Raw genomic sequence first — 20,998 nt, 5'->3', positions numbered from 1 at the left:
TTCCTCACATATTATGGTAGCCAAGTTCGTGCTGAATACAGTGTAATGACACTTTTTCCATTAATATGTTTATGAACAACTGAAAAAAGCACAAATGTCAGGGCATGTCAAAACTTCTCCAGGGCCCCAAAAATCCTCAGACCCCAGAGGGTTAATGTAAGCTTTTCGCAATGCACGCTGACAGCTCCCCCGAAAGCTGCCTGGGCATGCTCCACTCCTAAGCAAACAACACGCATCTTGTGTGTATTCAAACGAGGGCAGTGATGAACACACTTGACAAACTGCTGTTTGCTCGCAATTATAGTGTCTTTTGATATATATATATATATATATATATATATATATATATATATATTTATATATATATAAAACCCTAATGCTTAACTAGGGCTTCATAGCGTGAGTTATTCTAAAGTGTTACCGAATTTTTCTAAGTTTTCAGTCTTTCTCATAATATGACTGCTGTGAAATTGAGACCATTTTACTGATTGCACTGATACATATTTAAAATGATACCAAACATGAAAGATTAAAAGCAATAGATGCGCAAGATCCATCATATGTGGTATATTGCCATTCTTTGTTAACTATTTTTCTGTGTCCTTGCTTCATGATCTTTTCTTCAGATTAGTAAGTTTGTTTTATTGCATGGTGTCTGTTTTTTTTTATTTTTTTTTTATTTTAACTACTCTTTTCCTAACAAAGCTTGAGAGATCTGTTCCAGCGTTGCTCAAATTGGTTGATAGATTTATAGCCAGACAACTTTACAAAACTAATAATAAAGGCATCAACTACCTTCACTTTATAAATGCAATCAGTGGCTTCTAATTTTGGGGCATAGATATTACTCCTGACAATTACAATTTACTTACAACAAAAGTCACTGAATCTGTAGACAGATGATCTCATTGATTGGCCATATAATCATTATAAGGATGAAAATTCTTTTATTTTACTCTATTCCACTTTCCCATCCACTATATTCTTTTTCTCTAGTATGAAAACTGGAACAGGGGAAAATACCCTTTTACATCAACGCACTGACTGTTAATAAACTCCAAGCTGTGCTGCTGACTGCTCTGTCTGTCTGTGGGTGTGTTTGTCCAGCCCTCTGAGGAGCTTTATATAAGATAGAAATCTGTCAGACAAACATCTCTCAGACTTGATCAAGGAGAAGCAGCTCTTCTGACTCAGTGTTGCAGTCTACAGTCATTCAAGTAAGTGTGTTTCTAATAAAGAGCACTTGTGAGCTCATAGTTCATTCGAACACCTGTATTCTCTAGTCAAGATTATTTTGTGATACAGATATATTAAATATGCTAACTTGTAATTAATATACATTAGAAATCGAATATTTAAATGATTTAAATAATTTTATAGTTGTTTTATTGCATGGTGTCTGTTTATTTATTTATTTTAATTTTTAAATAAAAAAATCTTCCGGGTGTACTGACATTTACTGACATGAAGACAGCTGCTTTAAACATTACAATGCTCACGATAACTTTCATTAACTCTACAATAAGTAAATCCACTTCACCAGCTAATTATTCTTTGACAGCAATGCCATGGAAATGTACAGAGCTACCGCAAAAATGGAAGTTTAAAGACAATATTATAAAGATGGTGGCGCGCTTGTTTCTCTGGTGCATAAGGTCTATAGAGTGGTGGTATGGTGAGAAATCGAGTCCCCCCAGGAATCGGGTTTCCTTTACGACATTTTTACGATCCCGTTGGTTCAACAGACTTTAAATGGGTAGTATTTTTAGCGCCTGATTATAATTTCGTTGTGATTTATATTGTTTAAAATGCGTTATTATAACCATTAATGTCTTTTAAATTACAAGTCATTGCTCTTGTGTTCTGTCTTATCAGGAATTTTGGACTTACAGTTCTTTGCCTCTGGCTTGTTTAGTTGGGGACAGTTAATATAGAAAATAGTTAATATTGTTGAATATTAAGTTTTATAATGTATTAATAGTTGCCATATCCATTTTTATGACTGTATGTTTTAACAGACCAACTGGTAATTGTCAGTTTGACCCCAACACCATCAATGTAACCAGAACAAACAAATCAGAACAAACATTCAGTAAACAAATCGTCCAATTTTGTCTCCATATCAATTGCATACGATAGTGATGTGTAGATCGAGGTTATAGCTATCTGCAGAAGCTGCGGATAATCTGCGGGTCGAGTGGGTTAAGTAATAAAAGTAACATTCCAAAAAAATGCGGGTGGGTCGCAGGTGGATGAGAGATCATTAAAGGGGTCATGAACTGCGTTGTTTTACTGTTTTATAATGTTTCCTGGGGGTGCACTTATAATGTTAGTATGCTTTCTATTAATGCAGTACAGTGAATGATAGTTGTCTGTGGTCTCCCGGTGGCTTACATTATTGGCAGTTTACTGTTAAGTAATTAATTTACTCTCTTCAACCTCTTTACTCTCTTTAACCTATTCTCTTCAACATCTTCCTGGAGTGCATCATGATTGTAATGTAAATTAGCTCAAAAGAAATATGAATAATTAATCATAACTCGTTATAATTAATTATAAATATTTGAATCAGTTAATCAAATTAACTTGATGTAGCTGAATTAATATTACAATCAATTAATCTGATTAATCTAAAACTCTTTCTTACGTGGCTGTGATCGAATCGTTATCAGTGACATTGGTTTATAAGCAGATCAGAATAAACTTGAAAGCATAGGCGGAGTGTGTGTAAGGCTGGGGAAGGCTTAGCCTTCCCCTAGCCATGAGACAAAAATTAACAGGGGCTTGGCCAAAAATGCAGCTGCACATTTAAACTAAATCTAGTAATAAAGTGAAAATGAAAATTAAATGAAAAGTGTCGATTGCGACATTTCATATAAATCTGCTCATGTTGCATTATACTTTTTACGCGTTTTACAGTGTTGCACACTATAACCAATCACACTTGATTCTGTTGAGCTTACAATTGCAATGGCCAATCAGAGGTGTTCAGATTAGTCATCGCTGAAACGCCGGAGTTTTGTTCCGTGCACAAGCTAAACTCGGAATTCTGGATGAATTCTGCACTCTCGCTAATGCTCTCAGTCTCATCATAAACTGATAAACATAAACAGATTGGTGACAGGTGATTGTGCTCTTGAGAGCGTTGAAACTAATATAAACAGGTTTTTCTAACAACGTATTTTTGCCGCCTATGCTTGCAAGAATGTGCACACAAGTTTTATTTAAACTAAATCACAAATACATTGCTAGACTAAACAAACAATTCACGCATAGATAGGAAATGAGAGAGTGGAAATGAATTTGAACCGTATCATAACAGGGGAATGAAGCAATGGAAAGGGTCAAAAATAACAAGCTGGACGAACCATTAGTTTCTATACTACAAAGCACCTTTGTTAACAAAAGGGGTTCACAATCTTAATACCAAATCGCCGTTTAGTGTTCAAACGATACTTGCAAATGCCTTAACTGTTGAGTGTTCGGATCTGCAGGTTCAGGAGAAATCCTTGATGGTTCGGTCCGATGGTGCTGAAATATCTTCTGCGTTGAATGAAGAAATTCATACAAACATGCGCTGTTAATTTGACTCTCAGAGGTCGAGGAAGTTGCGCATGGTGTGAGGCCTACCCACCCGGCTCGGGGGCCGGGTTGGTTCTCACGTGACACAATCTGTAGTATCAGCAGGAACAAAGAGAAGAACTCCAATGTGATCTGTTCAGAGCTATTTAACTTCTCCAGACAGTCAACACCTCTGAGTCTTGGCTTGACCAATAAGAAAGGTGCAATTCTCTGGTGGGGGATTTCCTTTGTTTGAAAGTGAGTTAATTTGCATGGGGGGAGTTAACTAGTAAGTTTGTGTCCATTTATACTCCGATAAATATAGCAAACATACAATGCATTATATGATATTGTGATGTCCACCAAAATGTGAGTCATTAAACAAGGAGTAATTTGATATTAAACACCACCGAGATATCAAGAAGTATCATCACATGCATTCCTAACACTATACGATATACAAAAGAACAATATACAAACAGTAATAATACACATGTACTGGGGAAATGCATGTTCATTCATTTAGACAAAGTTGTCAATTAATTAGTGGCAAAGATTCAATTTTTATAGACTGAATATTTAATTATTGTTGCCTGTCTCCCAAGTGTCTTTGAAGTCTATGTGGAGAGAAAATGGTGATTGAAACAGAAGGGTGATAGCGCTCAGTGGGGAAGCCAGACATTACAGGGCCTGGCGTGCAGGGCTGGAAGAGTAACTTTTACAAGAGAATTACAGAGAAGATTTAAAAGCATGGAGATGAGGTTCTGCAGAAGACTCCTGGGTATATCCTACACACAGCAAGTCACAAACAACAAAATCCTGCAGACGATCAATCAAGCTATCGGACCATATGATGACTTTCTCGTAACTGTCAAGAAGAGAAAGCTGAGATGGTATGGTCATATCACCAGATCGTCAGGCCTATCAAAGACCATCCATTAAGGCACTGTATGAGGTAGTGAGAGTGAGGAAGACAGAAAAAGAGATAGGAAGATAATATCCGAGAGGGGACTGAATTGAAGCTCAGTCAAGGTATGAGAACTGCAGAGAAGTGGAGAGAGCTGGTCAATAGAATGTCTGTGGTGCCCCAACATGGGACATAATATGATGACGATAATGATGATTAATTTACACCAAAACAAAAGATAACATGTATGCCTTCATTTCGGTTGGAGGAATGGTTGGCAGATGCAGATGTTACAGAATCCCAGAGTCGTCCACCGCAGGCACTTCAGAAGGTTCTCCAGACCAAGGGAACAGGGACCAAGGGAATGTGCAACACTGCACATTTTCCATGTCTCCTTTGTCTGACACACCCATTTCTGGTCTTGGGAGTCTCTGCTAATGAGCTGTTGGAGACTATAACCCCTGTCAGAGACTATATCCTCAGGTATTCCATAGACATGAAAAACATGGTGAAATAATGCTTGTGCAGTTTCCATTGCTGTGGGTAAGCCCTTTAGTGGGATAAGATGACTTTAGAGAAGCTATCAATAATTACCAGAATTGTGGTGTAACCATTTGACCTGGGCAGATCTGTAACAAAGTCCACAGCCAGATGAGACCAGGGGCACTGATGAATTGGCAGGGGTTCTAAGAGAAAAGCTGGGAGTTCTCAGGGTGTCTTGGACTGAGCACACACACTGCAAGACTTGACATACATAGAGGCATAATTAATTAGATTAGGCCACCAGAAAGAGTTACGCATCAGTTTATTTGTCTGTTGAATGCCAGAAGACAGGCCAAATGAAGGATGCAATACAAAGACTGCCTTTTATTAAATTTATCGATAGTGCTATGGGGGTACTTACAGCAAAAAAGGTTGTAAAACATAGTAATGAAATTTCTGCTGCTTGGATCTTGATGCCATTATAGGGCTATATTTAAATATTGTGTTTCAGTGGAAACCTAATCTTACCATTAATTCTTTTTGGCAAAAGTACTTCGAATCAGCCTTAACAGGTTAAACTGAAATTCATGGAATTTCAACAACTTCTGTCCACAAATTTTGCCTGCTATTGGATCATTGGAAGTTAAGTCATTATTATGTCACTACACATTATGGAAAGCTTACTAACTGCTAGTGACAAACAAATGGTGCAACAAAATTAAGCTGGTTACAAACTAATTAGCCTCTAGTGTGGACTTTGTTCCATTTTAATAAGAAGTTACAGGCTGCAGGTCTGCTCATCCCAGGACTCATGCAGCCTTAAACAAGACACTTAACCCTAATTACTGCAGTGTAAATATCCAAGAGGTACAAGTTTGTTTGGAAAAAGCATTTGTTATGTAATTTATAACAACACGTTATTTATTAGTTTAGACATTTAGAAAAATCGTTGCTTCTGTTAGATAATTAAATGCATAGAAATAAAATAATTTTCCTCCCTCACATATAAAGCTGTTTTGGTAATCAGTGAACTCAATCTATAGAAGGACTAAAATAACAGCTTTCATTTGGTGTGGAGATTGAGTGTTTGGTTTATTCTGTGTTGCAGGTTCAGGCAAAATGAACGGCATTGTTCCCAAGAGCAAAACAAAAGGCACTGACTTCTGTGGAGTGAACAACTACTATTATATAATCCGATCTGATCTTGGCTGCTATATGCAGTCAAGTAATTTCAATAAAGGTTTAGACATCTCTATTTTCAGTCTGCACCCTGCCTGCCAAAATGGAGACCATTACCTTGGTAGTGGAGATGGCTACTTTTACATCATCAAGGGCAATTCCTACCGCAGAGTCAAGAACCTGACGACAAACAGCGATGCTGTAGTTTACAGCCTTCATCCCAACTGCCAGGGTGGAGACCACTACCTTTCAGCCTTTGGCAATTTTTACATTATCTTCCAAGGAAAAGGCACTTACCGAAGAACAACAAACATGAATCGAGACTCGGATGCTGTAGAATACAGCCTGCATCCCAACTGCAGAAACGGGCTCTATTACTGGGGCCTTCCAAACCACTACTACTTCCTCAAGCCAGTCTCAGAGTGTGGAGTTGAGTACTACAAAGGTACCAACTTCAACAAAGATGAGTGCACTGCTGTCTATTCTGTTCATCCCGATGTTCTTAACTTCCTCCCTGGTGGGCTGTCAGTAACTATAGGCCCAGCCTTTGGCATTTGGGAGAATATTAAAACTCTAACTAATGACAGCAATACACCAGTGACATGGCAAAAGAAAATCAATAGAAAGGTTGGATACAATAAGGAGAAGATGTCCCAGATCACGCACAACTGGAAGATAGCCACATCAGCCTCGGTTGGATCTGGAGCCCTTACAGGGTTAATTGTGAAGATGCAGTTCTCCCTTGCTGCAGAATATGGAGGTTCTCATGTCAGCACAGAAAAAGAAAGCTGGAACGAAATGACTGAAGTGGAAGAACAACTCACATTTGAGCTGAAGCCAAATGAGTCTTTATATCTGTGGCAGTACAGACTGGGTCTTGGTAAAGAACAAGTGTTGTTCTGCCGTGATTTAAAGATTGACGATGAGCCAAACCCTCCGACTGAAGTCCCACTGCCACTCGCACAATCATGAAAACATATCAGGATGCTTTGACTCCAAGGATAATCAAGTGCTTCATAAATGCCTTAATTATAACTTCTCAAGTAATTATTTAAATATCTGCATGCGTTGCCTAAAATGAGGCTGGAATTGTTTAATATAGCAAAGAGATTTTTCACTTACAGTCAATGTAACTACAAATTACAACAATATTCATTATGGTATTATTGAAACTTTGTGTTTATGTTTAAAAAAAGCTTAGAGAAACCTACTTTAAATATAAAGAAATTTCTTCTTAAAATCTGCATGCAACCCAACTGCAAATCTTTCAATATGGTGGCTAAATTGGGCTTTTGTTAAGTTTTACAAGAAAAAAAATGGGTGTTCAGTCTATATTAGTGTATATGTAGTCATAGATGATGTCATAGTGTAATCGAAGTCCATGAAGTGTTTGATTCACAAGTCATAAAAAGAGCTGCATTCTGTACTCATGCATTTGGCGTATACATGTAATTAAAAGCTTTTTATTTTTCACATATTTCACTTTATAGCATATACCATTTGCATTTTGCTTTTAATATGCTAAATAAAGTTGAATACTGCTTTTAAAGTCTTGATGTTTTCATTGCCTTTCTGTTTCTTTACCAAAAAACATTGTTGTGGTGTATGTTTGACAAATCTCCACTCCCAGACAGCACACACACGTCTGTTTGATGTGTGATGTTTTTAGAAATATGCAGAAGATGCTGGAAAACCAGAGTTGCAGGACCTGCAGGATAGAAATTGGCTGAACCTAAAGTGGCCCACACACAGCATGGCAAATATGGCCCGGATACATTACTCCAACTTTGGACCACATTTGGCATATGTATGGCACAGTCAGCACTGGCCAACCAGGGTGTAATCTCAAAATGGAACTGTAAGCAAGTTAATAGTTAAAAACAATTAGGGCCACTTTTGGTAAATATACGTTACAGTTGACACAGCAAATATACTCTAAATATCATTAAAAAAAATAAGGCCACTTCTGGCTTTGGAAGGAGCACCTTTAAAAACTGGTTAATTTAGATGTATAGCTAAAAATGAAACTGAAAATATAGCATTAATACTTTTCAGGAAATTTGATATAGGATGTAACAGTGTTAATTGTACAGGCTAATCTGGAGAAGGCAGCAATATCAGTTGTGGATGGGCCTGCCCTGTTATTTTTTATTTTTTAACATAACTTTATTGGTGTGTTTGTGTGCGTGTGTGTGTGTGTGTGTGTGTGTGTGTACAAGTATATGTGGTTTATGATGACACAAATGTCTATAATGACATAGGCATTACAATGTAAACATGGTTTATGAGGACACTTCCTTTGTCATCGTAAACCAAATGGCTTAAAAACATACTAAACTTTTTTTTAAAAATTCAAAACATGCAGAAAGTTTTGTGTGGTGGGTAGGTTTAGGGCTAGGGGATATACAATATACACTCTGTACTGTGTAAAAACCATACGCCTATGGAAAGTCCCCATAAAACATGAAAACACAGCGTGTGTGTGTACTGTAGAGCAGAAACACAGACTATTACAGCTCTTACAGTCAGTTTTGCTGTACATGTACTGTAAGTAGAGTGTCTGATTGAGAAACGTGTAGGCCTACAACATAAAAATTAGTGAACTGTTTTTGTGGTCTTGGAACATAAATTTTAATGTTTGGTAGAGAGACATTTTGAGCTGCTATATGTTAAAATCTTTGCCATGGTTTCAAACAGGACATATTCCTCTGTCCACATGTTTTGTTAATCTTGTAACATGATCCCAAGGACAAGTTAGTCCTAACGCTACCCCTAAACCTAACCCAACCTATTATCCTTAAAGCAGGAAATGATAACCATCACAAAACCCTGGTTGATGCATAAACTTGACATAAACTGTAAACTTGTCACTCAAATATGATTGGTTGAATGAAATGCAGGACTAACAATGTAAGCAGGCAGTGTCATTTTATAAACTGCTTCAAGTGACCCTGATATTGTAATAAATAAATTAATGAATTAACTAATAAATACTAAATAATACATTACAAAACAAACATTAATAAAAATATTTAATTTGTCTTACATTTTGGCTGAATATTGACATTTACATTTATAAATGACTTTTTTATGAATAAAAATAGCCTATCATAATATTAATTGATAAATTCAATTATGTACATACATGTTTCTCACATATTATGGTAGACTAGTTGAACTGAAAAAAAAAAAAAAAAATCACAATTGTCAGGGCATGTCAAAACTTCTTCAGGGCCCCAAAATACCCTCAAACCCCAGAGGGTTAACAAACACTATAAACCCTATACAAAGGGAACCTTAATGTGATGTGTTACTGAACATTTAAAGTAAGCATAACTTGATTATCCATGCGTCATCTTTAGAGAGAAATCAACTGATATTTATATGCATTCATGTTAGTATCTGCTATACTGTTACAAAGATCTCATCATTTACAGTACACGCTATCATAATTTCATCTTACTTTTTGACCATATAAATATCAGCATCTGCACCAAATAGCTTTTTTTATTTCTTTTCACTCAGTTTGGGCCTCTGAATAAAATGGAGCTGTGTTTTCCTGCTCAACTCTGGGCTCCATATTCTCTCCTTGTATGAGCCATAAAATCCTTATGTCAAATATGATAATATATGAAACTTATTGTGACTGTACTTATATCTGGCTGTTGGTGTTTTATATTGTTTTATTTTAGGAAATTGTGTGAGTGAGAATGGGTTGGAAAGTTCTGGACCACCATTTCAGTTTTACAACCAAGTCATGTATTATCATGGTTCCACAGACATGGCTCTACATTATTTCTAATTTAGCAAAATTTTCCATGCCTCTGGAATAGCCTCCCTCTACATATTAGATCCTGGGACTTGTTTGAATGTTTTAAATCTATGCTGAAAACGCATCTCTACTCTTTTGCATAGAGTTGCCCCTACGTGTTCAGAGATTGGTATATTGTGTTTTATTGTGTATGTTTTTGTCTTTTGGTAATTTTGCGAGTGTAAACTGGTTTTGATTTTACATCTGCTGTAGAAATAAATGTTGATCAATTGATTGATTGAACCTCACACTCCATAGAAAGTGTGATTGTCATCAGTTAAAGGGTCATGAAACCCTAAATTAAATTTTCTGAGATTTTAACAGAGGTATGTGTGTTGAACATCATTGAATACAATGTTAGTGTAACCCACCCAATTAATCGAGGTTGTTCCTATGTATTTTTTTTTCACTTTCCTAATGCATAAAATGTTCAGACATATTTTTATTTTATTTATTATTTTTATAATTATTATTATGTTTTCGTGACGGACAAAAATAAGTAATAAAGAAACGTGTCGATGGGTGCTGACATCACATACGCGCCAGCTCGTTGAAGAGAGAGATGTGAGCCACATCAAAGAATATACACTAACAAGAAGCGACACTCTATAGAACATTCCATTGAAACACCGGCGCCCAGCAGCAGCCCTGCGTTTCCGCCATTTTGGGGTGAAAGCGAGTCGGCAGTCCACTAGTTTCTATGGGAATATCAGCTGCTTTGTTAAAAAAAAAAAAGTACATTAAAGCTGAAATCAAACCTGAATGATGACAACACAGAATAAAATACTATCACTAGTGATCATCAAATCCTTTATACAGTTTATTTACACACTTTGTGTTTAAGTCTTCCACTTTTTTCACAAAACCTTTGCTCTCTAGAAACCCAGTCAGTTTGGGTTAAAATTCTTTAAAAGGCTTATAAACACTGAATTATTACCAACATATGAAATTAAATTAAGGACATGCATCAGAAAAATTGGGAATGTGGGACAATAAATATATGAATATAACAGCTTGATTTTGCAGTGTTGTCTAATGTCCATTGTTACGCACGCTGCGTGTGCGTGATGTTTATGTATGTGTGATAGTCTTGTCTTGTGTGTTCCAGATCCCATTGGTCCATCAGCCTGTCACTCTGATGACGTCCCCGGTTCACGCTGCTAATCATCTTTCAACGCCCCGGTTAAAAACCCTGTATCTCCTCCGCTTTTCCAGCTGTTTGGCTCAATTCGTATTTTCTATTTGGTTGTTTGCTTGTGGTTTATTGCGCTGTTTCTTTTTTCCTTTTGTCCCGATATTGTTCATTGTATATTGTGTGTGTGTTTATTACCTGTTTGAAGAGTCCTTTGTTGATTTTGTTTGTACAGTGTACAGTTGCATTTTGCTGTCAGTCTTTCCAGTCGTCACGTTGTGTGAGGCTGGGAAGGTGCGGGCAGGTAAGTAAGTCACGCGACATACATTGTGCACACGTAGGACATTTACGTGTTTACATGTTTTTTTGTATTAGACACACTAGGTTAGGAGAGAGTGCCACCCACCGTATGCTTTTTTTTGCCTTTTTTGGGTTAGACAGAATAGGTTAGTTAGGGCGTTTCTACGCCGAAGACCTTTTTCTTTCCACATTTTCTTTTTGGTAGTCAGCTTAGTTTGTTAAATAGCTAGCTGTGTTTTGTTTTATTTATTTCTTTGATTTGGCATCTCTCGAGCTCCCCTTCCCACCTCTGTTTTCGTTGTTAACTGTTATTTGTTTTTCATACTTTGTAAATATTGTAAATATTGGTTACACCCTTACACTTAATCACTGTGCACCATTGAGCAATAAAACACCTTACACAGAGTTTTCTTGTCTCTCGGCCTTCCTGCCACTTCTGTATATGCATACACACACTTTCAAATGTTACTTCTTTAACTTCCCCTAACCAAACGAATAGAAAAACATCTGAAAGAACGTAACATTTATGGGGGCTCGTCCGGGATATAAATAATCCGATCTTTCTCGGGTATTAATTTTGTGTGTGTGCGTATATCTATATGGTGATTTGTGCCGTAATAGAAAAGAAACGCTTGTGTACAGTAATATCGTGTATAGTGAGAGTGGCGTGATAAAAACAAAACAAAACAAAACATGAGTGTCTTTGATTTACAGTCATTTATTAAGGAACCAAGTTTAGACAAATTCGATAAGTGTAGGAAGGATGATTTGTTGAAAATCGCTGACCAGTACAGGATCTCTGTGGTGAAACAGGCACTAAAGAAAACAATTAAAAGTGTTATTTTACAAAAGCTGGTTGAACTTCATGTGCTTGTGTTGCCAGATGCGGATGACGCTGAAGCCGGCCTGTCGGCTGCTGCTGACGCGCGTCTTAAAAGCCGTTACGCCGGGGAAGGCGCTGAGCAAGGCCGCCGAGGCGGAGGTGCAGGCCGATGCCAAGGCTGCCTTGCCGCCCTTCTATCCCTTTTCTCCCTCTTCCAGTGGGTCTGGCGGCGATGTGCGGCTTAAGGTCCGAATCGCCCGTATGCAGATGGAAGCGCAGGAGCGGGCTCAGACGAGTCAGGCCGAAATGGACCTGCGCCTCAAGGTCCGCAGTTTAGAGATTGAGGCTGAAAAGCAGGTAAAATTGCGACAAATTGAGTTGGAGGCGATGAAGGTTACCTCTGGCCCAGTTGCACAATCTAGCCCTGTTGTGCCCTCTACGGATGTTGCAAGTGATGTTTCAACAGCTGCCTTTGATATCAGCAAACACATTACTTTAGTGCCTCACTTCAGAGAAACCGAGGTGGAAACTTACTTTACCGCTTTTGAGCATATAGCATCCGCACTTCGTTGGCCGAAAGAGGTATGGCCTCTTTTATTGCAGTATAAGCTTGTTGGGAAGGCTCAAGAGGTTTGTTCAGCGCTACCTGTAGAGGATAGTTTGCAGTACGAGTCAGTAAAGAATGCTATTCTCCGCGCGTATGAGCTGGTTCCCGAAGCTTATCGACAGCGATTTAGAAATCATAAAAAATAGCGCAACAAACGTTTGTAGAATTTGCCCGTGAAAAGGGAATTCTTTTCGATAAATGGTTGATGGCAAGTAAGGTGCAAGATTTTGATTCTCTAAAGGATTTGATGCTTTTGGAAGACTTTAAGGGTTGCTTGCCTGAGCGAGTGGTCATGTATTTAAACGAACAAAAAGTCACGTCTTTGTCTCAGGCTGCTGTTCTGGCCGATGAAGTTGTTTTAACACATAAAAGTGTATTCATCTCAGCTCGTCCCAACAAAACGTTGGCTCTGCCGGTGTCGCAGAATCCCCTTGTTAAGGTTAGTCCACCGCAACCTAAAGAGACAAGAGAATGTTTTTATTGTCATAAAACAGGACACGTAATTGCTGATTGTTTAACTTTAAAAAGAAAACAACAGCCAGGACAACCGAAGCCAGTTGGTTTTGTGAGAACAGTGCCTGTGCGCTCTTATGACGCGCAAAAGACTGATGATATTGATGAAAGATTTAAACCGTTTATGATGAAAGGTTTACTTTCAATAAATGGTAGACCTGAGGAACAAAAAGAAATTCAGATTTTGCGAGACACTGGCGCAATTCAGTCATTTGTAGTGGCTGATGTTGTTCCACTATCAGATCAGACGTCTTGCGGTTCGAGTGTACTCATTCAGGGTATAGAAATGGGCGTGGTTAAAGTGCCGCTACACCGTGTACATCTCCAATGCGATTTGCTCACAGGGTTTGTTAAGGTTGGGGTACGGTCCTCACTCCCCGTGAAAGGTATTGCTTTTATCCTTGGTAATGATTTGGCAGGAGGTAACGTAACACCAGTAGTGGAGGTTGTTGACAAACCTGATTGTTTCGTTGGTGCTGACGATATTGCTGATAAATTTCCAGATGTGTTTGCAGCTAATGTTGTAACTCGTGCGCAAAAGTGTAGGATAGGGAGTGACATTTCACTAAATGACTCATTCATGTTGCCGCTTTTTACTGAGGAAAGCTCTCTGCCTGAGGTCCAATGCTTTGAAGTTGTGAAAAATGATAAACAGCTTGATAACGTCGTGAAAGATTCGGAGTTGTTGACGGTATCTGTTACGCGCGAACGGATGATCGCAACACAGCGAGACGATCCTTCTTTGGCAAAGTGCTTCTCTGCTGCTGAACATCCAAAATCTGTAAAAAACATCAAAGCTGAGTATGTGTTAGACGATGGATTACTGTTACGTAAGTGGAGCCCTGTCGCAAGGATGGATAATGAGTGGGAAGTTACCTGTCAAATTGTGTTGCCCACTGCTTACAGACAGCAAGTGTTAAATTTGGCTCATGATCATTATCTGTCAGGTCATCTAGGAATTACAAAAACATATAATCGTATCTTGAAGCATTTCTTTTGGCCTGGCTTGAAAAAAGTTGTATGTCACTACTGTCGCACCTGTCATGTATGTCAGGTAACGGGAAAGCCAAATCAAAAGATTCCACCTGCTCCATTGGTTCCCATTCCTGTAATCGGTGAGCCTTTCGAGCATGTTATTTTGGACTGCGTCGGCCCTTTGCCAAAGACAAAATCAGAAGCAAAAGTGTCCAAAAGTGTGAATTATGGGATAACGGACACAGCAATGCATCATGTATTATAAGATCATTATGTTTGTAGCGTGATCCATTAAAACGTACAATATAGCCTATTTTAATTCAGACCTAGATATTATTACTATTACTCTACTAGGTCTAAAATATATTGTTCGCTGCAAACATGATGATCTTAAATTTATTAATTATTAATTTACTATTAATAAATGTGTAAAGTTGCATAAAATGGAAATACTCAATAAAGTAGGCTAACTACGTTACCTCATATGGTTGAATGGTTGGATTCCACAACTGGTAAAATAAAACATATATAAGACAATACAACATTTACTGTAGGAGCCATACAATTTACTGGTGACTTAATTTTAAAAAACTGTTCTATTGCGCTTCTGATTTGGCAGTGAAATTCGCTGATTTTGGGTGCGTAAGATGTGAAGGATTCTATGGTCCAGTTAGTATTTTCACCCCATAATGGCGGCCGCGCTACCGGAGCGCCATCTAGTGGCTGTTACCCAAAAAGTATCAAAAAAATGTCGCCTCTTGTGGTTCTAAGCTCTTTGGCCACATGTGCGGCTATTATCAAAGAGCTTAGAACCCAAGAGGTGACACTTTAATACTTTTTGGGCAACAGCCACTAGATGGCGCTAGTGGCATCATTGGCATGACCTGTTTGCACATTTATGTTATGAAATAATGTTGTTAAAGTTTAAAAGTTATAAATGTTATATGCATTTCGGTGATGGATGCTGACGTCACATGCGCGCCAGCTCGTTGAAGAGAGAGATGTGAGCCACATGTGCGGCTATTATTAATCTTACCCATCTTCATCATTATTTGTCTAAATGGATGTCTGAACTGTTTTATTGCATTAGCGATTGGACGTTGCATCGCAAGCTTGAGGAGATCGGACTGTCTCGACGTTCGGAAATCGTGTTGGAGTCGCGCAGTGAGGGAGAGCCGCGCTGGATTGCACTACGGAGTAATTGCGTCATGTGAGGACTCCGCTTGTTTTTCTTCATCGTTCGTTCCTGCAAAGACTGTAAGCATTCACACATACACACAAACGGAACTGAGACATTTATATTCCACTCGGACTTAAGTATACACATACAGATTTTTTTTTTTTTTTCTTTTCTTTGATTGTTATTGATGAACAATATACTTTGTATTCAACTGGTGATTTGTGAAGGGCAAAGAATGTTCTCATGTGATGTGTGCAGTGTTTAAGTGCATATTGAAATCGAATTGAAGCAAAAGAGGAAGAGAAATAATCCAGAAAATACAGTTACCGTTCATTGAAACTAATTAATGTGTTTCATTCATTTATAATTCATTTTACTATTAATTCATTTTATTTTATTCATTCAGTTAGTATTGTAGATAACTAAGTTCATACAAGTGCAGACACACATATTTAAAACACAGTTGTAATCATTTTGATTCAGTGCATGGTGTGAGACCCCGAACCCGGGACTCCAAATACTAGCATAAATAGAAATTAAATGTATTTGGTGAGCTCAGACCCAAGTAGATATTTTTCCTCCTTTTCTTTGATCTAGATTTAATTGTAGGGGGAAAGTGGTTAATTTTTAGATTTTTTTCAGCTATTTTCGTCTTCCGGGTTTAAAATCTACTCTGTGTCCACGTCACAGGCTGTGACATGGAGGTGCACTATAACACTTCGATGACGTGTCGGTGTCTCATAATTATTAATGCAATGGAGTTTTCTTATCCTATGAGAAGACACCGTCTCTTAATTATTCAGGACACCACGTGATTCTTTCAAATGACAGACATGTCATCGCGCAGTAGATGAGAGAGGCGATCATGGGTCATAAGTGTTTGTTTTTATTGTGTAAAAGTTCGGGTGTGTTGCATGGCTTTCCCCGCGATGCTGCCAGGGCTAGACTGCCTGCGGGCGGTTGGTTGGCCGGCCATCACCTACCGACACATCGAAACTGTTTGTGTTTAGCAAGCATTTTTCTCGAGAGAGCCACGAGAATGGGAGAAAGGTGGACTTCAGCCTTATTCATCCTCTGACAGGCGCTTCAAACAGTGAGATCGCATACAATAAGCTAGAGATGCATTAATGGGTCAAAAACGAGTGTTTGTTTTTGCTTTCTGAGTCGCACAAGGTCTCTTCAATACTTGTGTCTCCGACACAAACGCGATTCATCCACACTGAGTGTAACCATTCTTTACGGCTCTTTAACCGATCAAACGGTCTCAAAACAAGTCTCAAAAGTTATCAGAGATGCAACAGCATGTCTGTATTTGATGCAGAGAACAAAATGCGAATGGCTGTGCCTTTATTTGTGTATCAAATTATAGCAAATACCATGTGTATATTGTGTTGCATGTAATGGTAAATTTGCAGCGTTCATTTGTGGGAAGCTTTGATGTTTTTAATGAGAGCGAAATAAAACTGTCTGAATCAGAAGCCGTTGCTGTGCTGTCAGTCTCCCCTCATCCCCCTCCACTCCGCAGCTTAACCACGCCCACTTCTGTAGCATTTTTCAAAACTGTGGTGAGAACTGACTGCTGCTGAAACAGGGGGTTTCATGACCCTTTAAGGGCACTGTAAATTGCGTGGAAGTTTCTGGTTAATTACCGTTTACTGGAATGTGCAGGCAGCACAGATAATTCTCAGGAACTGCCGTGGAATTGGCTTGGCAGTTAACACACACACACGCTTCCCACAAGTAAGGATGTGGCACTAGAAGTGTCATACACAAAAATAAAGACTCATAACTCCAAAACTATAGCAAGGAGAGTCAAAAAGTATGTATCACTTGATAGAAAACTTTTTACATTTTCAGAGGAAAAAAAGATTACATTTGGACGTTCTTGTGAAACTGCTGATAAAATACAATTATTATTTTTTATATATATATAATTTTACATATTTTTCTCATTTGACATGCAATAGCTACATTTTTTGTTCCTCTACATGTGAGCTGTAGAGCTGTAAAATGTATTAGCTACGCATTAAACTGCACATTAGCATTTATAGGCTCTATAATATAAATATGATACATAAAATGTCATAGAGGTAATATGAATGTTTGGACAAGATCTCTTTGGCTTGTTTTGGGCAGATTATGAAGTGTTTACTGTGAAACAGCCTAGTGCTACATCAATGAAGCTTTTGTTATCAATGAATGATGAAAATTCAGCTTTGCATCACAGAAATAAATTATATTTTAAAGTATATTTAAATAGAAAATAATAGTGACCAGATATTGGCCAACATTTGACTGCATGAATATGATGTGAGATCAGTGACTGGAAGCAGGAAAGTTTTTTTTTCTCTCTTTTTTTTCCCCCCTCCAGTGCATAGAAACACCAAAAACATTGGAATGTCAGGGAAGTGATGTTCACTTATATCTTTGAACAAGATTTATTTCCAGGTGTAACTTTACTCAAAATGTGCCTTTGACTCTTATTTATATTGTTAAATATATTCTAATTAAATTACAAAATAAACTATTTTGTCCTCAGATTCTTTAGTCCCCTCACATACCTGATTGAAAGGCTCATTATGCGGCTCATTATGTGGGTCTTTGTCTCCTCAGGTATGAATCACAGCATTATTCAGGATTATTCATGCCTCCACCCATACTGTCTTTCTAAACAAAAAGTGTCTTACAAAATTTAAATCAATATATTGTTTTATGTAAATGAGTAGGCAGGATGATTTTCACATCATTTTGAAGAAAAAAATTCTAGACTTCTACATTCAGTACCCAGAAGTCTTGTGGACATATGTTTAGTATTTGTTTTTTTGTGGCCTTTTATTCTTTTTCAATTAACCACGTATAAATGTTATTCCCTCAAAAATACAAACATGTACATACATGTTGCACACACATTATGGTAGCCTAGATCGTGCTGAATACAGTATAATGACACTTTTGCCATTAATATTGTATGACGTTATTAGTAAACAACAGAACAAACATCCTGATGGATTTTTTATTATTGCTGGGGATTTTAATCAAGCTCATCTTAAGACTGTACTTCCCAGATTTTACCAAGATGTAAAGTGTAAAACTAGAGGGGAAAATACCCTAGATCATGTTTATACAAACATAAAAGATGCTTATATATCTATACCACGTCCTCACCTTGCGCAGCCAGACCATCTCTCTTTGTTTCTCGTTCCAGCATACAAAGCCTTGGTGGTTAACAGTGCTAAACCAACTTATAGGATTGTTAAAATTTGGCCTGCAGTTGCCATTAACCAACTCCAGGACTGTTTTGAAAACACAGATTGGAACATATTCTCCCATCAGTCAGACCTAGAGACATTTACTTCATCTGTGTTGTCATATATCGGTTACTGTGTGGATAATGTCACTGTTTATAAAAAGATCAGGGTGTATCCAAATGAGAAACCATGGATGGACAATGAAGTCAAATGGCTGATCAGGGCAAGGGACACAGCCTTTAAATCAGGAGATATCTCTGCTTACAAAGTTGCCCGAGCTAGCCTTAAGAGTGGCATCAGGTCTGAAAAATTAAAGTACAAACAGTGGATTGAAGAGGATTTCAGCAATAATTCTAATCCATGGCGAATATGGCAAGGCATTCGGTCAATCACTGATTATAATAAGAAGAATGATATACAATATATACCATCAAATAATAATGCTTATCTTGCAGAGGAATTTAACAGCTTCTTTGCTCAGTTTGAAAAGGATAATAAGCAATTTCCAGTTCACTTCAAACTGACAGGAAATTCACAGCCCCTTGTTCTCCATACACAGGAGGTACGGCGGGCGCTTAACAACATTAACACAAGGAAAGCAGCTGGTCCTGATGGTGTGCATGGACGTGTGTTACCTGTTATTGCAAAATGTTTTGAAAGGCTAGTAATCACTCACATCAAAGACTCTGTACCAGTTGATCTAGACAAACATCAGTTTACCTACCGGGCAAATAGATCGACTGAGGATGCCATCTGTACAGCCATGCATGCTGCCCTTTCACATCTGGAAAAGTCCAACACTTATGTCAGGATGCTCTTTTTTGATTACAGTTCGGCATTTAACACCATCGTACCAAGTCAACTGATCAACAAACTTAATGTATTAGGACTAACCCCCTCCATATGTAGCTGGTTACTGGATTTTCTTACCAACCGCCCTTAGTCAGTGCGGTTGGACAAGCATACATCCTCTACCTTAACTTTGAGTACTGGTGTGCCACAAGGATGTGTGCTGAGCCCCCTTCTTTATGCACTTTTCACCCATGACTGTCAAGCTATCCATGAATTGAACATTCTAGTTAAATTTGCAGATGATACGACTGTCTTTGGGCTTATATCATACAATAAAGAAGTTGCATATAGGGAGGAGGTTCAGAACCTGACAGCATAGTGTGACATCCACAACCTGGTCTTAAACATTAAAAAGACCAAAGAAATTATTGTGGAAAAAAGATCACCCACAGTCCTGTGAATATTAAAGATGAGGTTGTAGACAGAACCACCAGCCACAAGTTTCTGGGAGTTACCATTACAGAGGATCTCTCCTGGGGTGATAATACTGCATGTTTGATAGGCAAAGCACAACAACGCCTTTACTTCTTGAGAAAGCTAAGGAGAGCTAACCTTCCTCAGAAGCTGTTAGTCAACTTCTACAGATACTGTACACTGTAAATTGCATGGAAGTTTCTGGTTAATTACTGTTTACTGGAATGTGCAGGCAGCACAGATAATTCTCAGGAACTGCTGTGGAATTGGTTTGGCAGTTAACACATGCACGCTTCCCACAAGTAAGGATGTGGCACTAGAAGACACAAAAAACATTAACCCTTTAAGCCCTGAAGTGACATACAGAAAAATAAAGACTCATAACTCCAAAACTATAGCAAGGAGAGTCAAAAAGTAGGTATCACTTGATAGAAAACCTTGGTAGAAAAATTTGGACATTCTCATGAAACTGCTGATAGAATTACATTTGTTTTTTATTTAATTTTACATATCTTTCTCATTTGACATGCAATAACTACATTTTTTGTGAAGTTTTTCTACATGTGAGCTGCATGTGGATAAATTTTTGTGGTGATGGCATAAATTAATCAAAAGTTATAGCATTTGGAACCAAGGTAGCCTTTTTGTTTAGCCCTTGTTTAGACCCCTAATGGGCATTTTTAAAATCGCTCCTCCATGAGGAATATCTCGTGATTGACGTAAGATTATGTTGATTTTAGACTCTTTTTAATCGGGAGCATCCACTGTAAGTAATAATGTGTCATGCTTTATGAAGTTATAAGCAAAAAGGCCATGTGAAAGCTACATCTGATTTTAGTTAGCTCCCGTGGGGGGTTTGTCGTAACTCCGTGAGGAATATCTCGTGATCGATGCATTGGATTATGTTGATTTTCAACTCATTTTAATCATGAGAATCTGCTGTTAATTTTCCACAATTGTAGCATGTTTCATGAAGTTATGAGTGAAAACATGACACATTGCAGTACTCAAAA

At 38.0% G+C, this 20,998-nt stretch overlaps 4 protein-coding genes and 1 long non-coding RNA gene across 6 annotated transcripts in view; 4 read left to right on the top strand and 1 right to left on the bottom strand.

Annotated features, from left to right (window-relative positions):
• Positions 1–20,998, top strand: part of LOC127519199 (uncharacterized) — a 234,775-nt gene that overhangs the window by 100,240 nt on the left and 113,537 nt on the right. The window lies entirely within an intron of this gene.
• LOC127519203 (uncharacterized) overlaps positions 1–20,998 on the top strand; it is a 386,503-nt gene that overhangs the window by 289,831 nt on the left and 75,674 nt on the right. The window lies entirely within an intron of this gene.
• Positions 1–20,998, top strand: part of LOC127519197 (uncharacterized) — a 99,500-nt gene that overhangs the window by 73,965 nt on the left and 4,537 nt on the right. The window lies entirely within an intron of this gene.
• LOC127519202 (uncharacterized) lies at positions 1,171–7,679 on the top strand. Its single transcript, XM_051906749.1, has 2 exons — positions 1,171–1,217; positions 6,060–7,679. The coding sequence occupies exon 2, from the start codon at positions 6,071–6,073 to the stop codon at positions 7,100–7,102; it is 1,032 nt and encodes a 343-aa protein (XP_051762709.1). The 5' UTR covers positions 1,171–1,217; positions 6,060–6,070; the 3' UTR covers positions 7,103–7,679.
• LOC127519210 (uncharacterized) lies at positions 12,741–15,030 on the bottom strand. Its single transcript, XR_007931746.1, has 3 exons — positions 14,355–15,030; positions 14,193–14,268; positions 12,741–14,095 (listed from the first exon to the last, which is right to left on the bottom strand). It is a non-coding gene; the product is annotated as an uncharacterized LOC127519210 (long non-coding RNA).

This window comes from Ctenopharyngodon idella, chromosome 9 (assembly GCF_019924925.1).
Source record: "Ctenopharyngodon idella isolate HZGC_01 chromosome 9, HZGC01, whole genome shotgun sequence".
Lineage (NCBI taxonomy): Eukaryota > Metazoa > Chordata > Actinopteri > Cypriniformes > Xenocyprididae > Ctenopharyngodon > Ctenopharyngodon idella.
The sequence above is the reverse complement of the archived record's forward strand: the minus strand, read 5'-3'. Positions and strand labels throughout refer to the sequence as shown.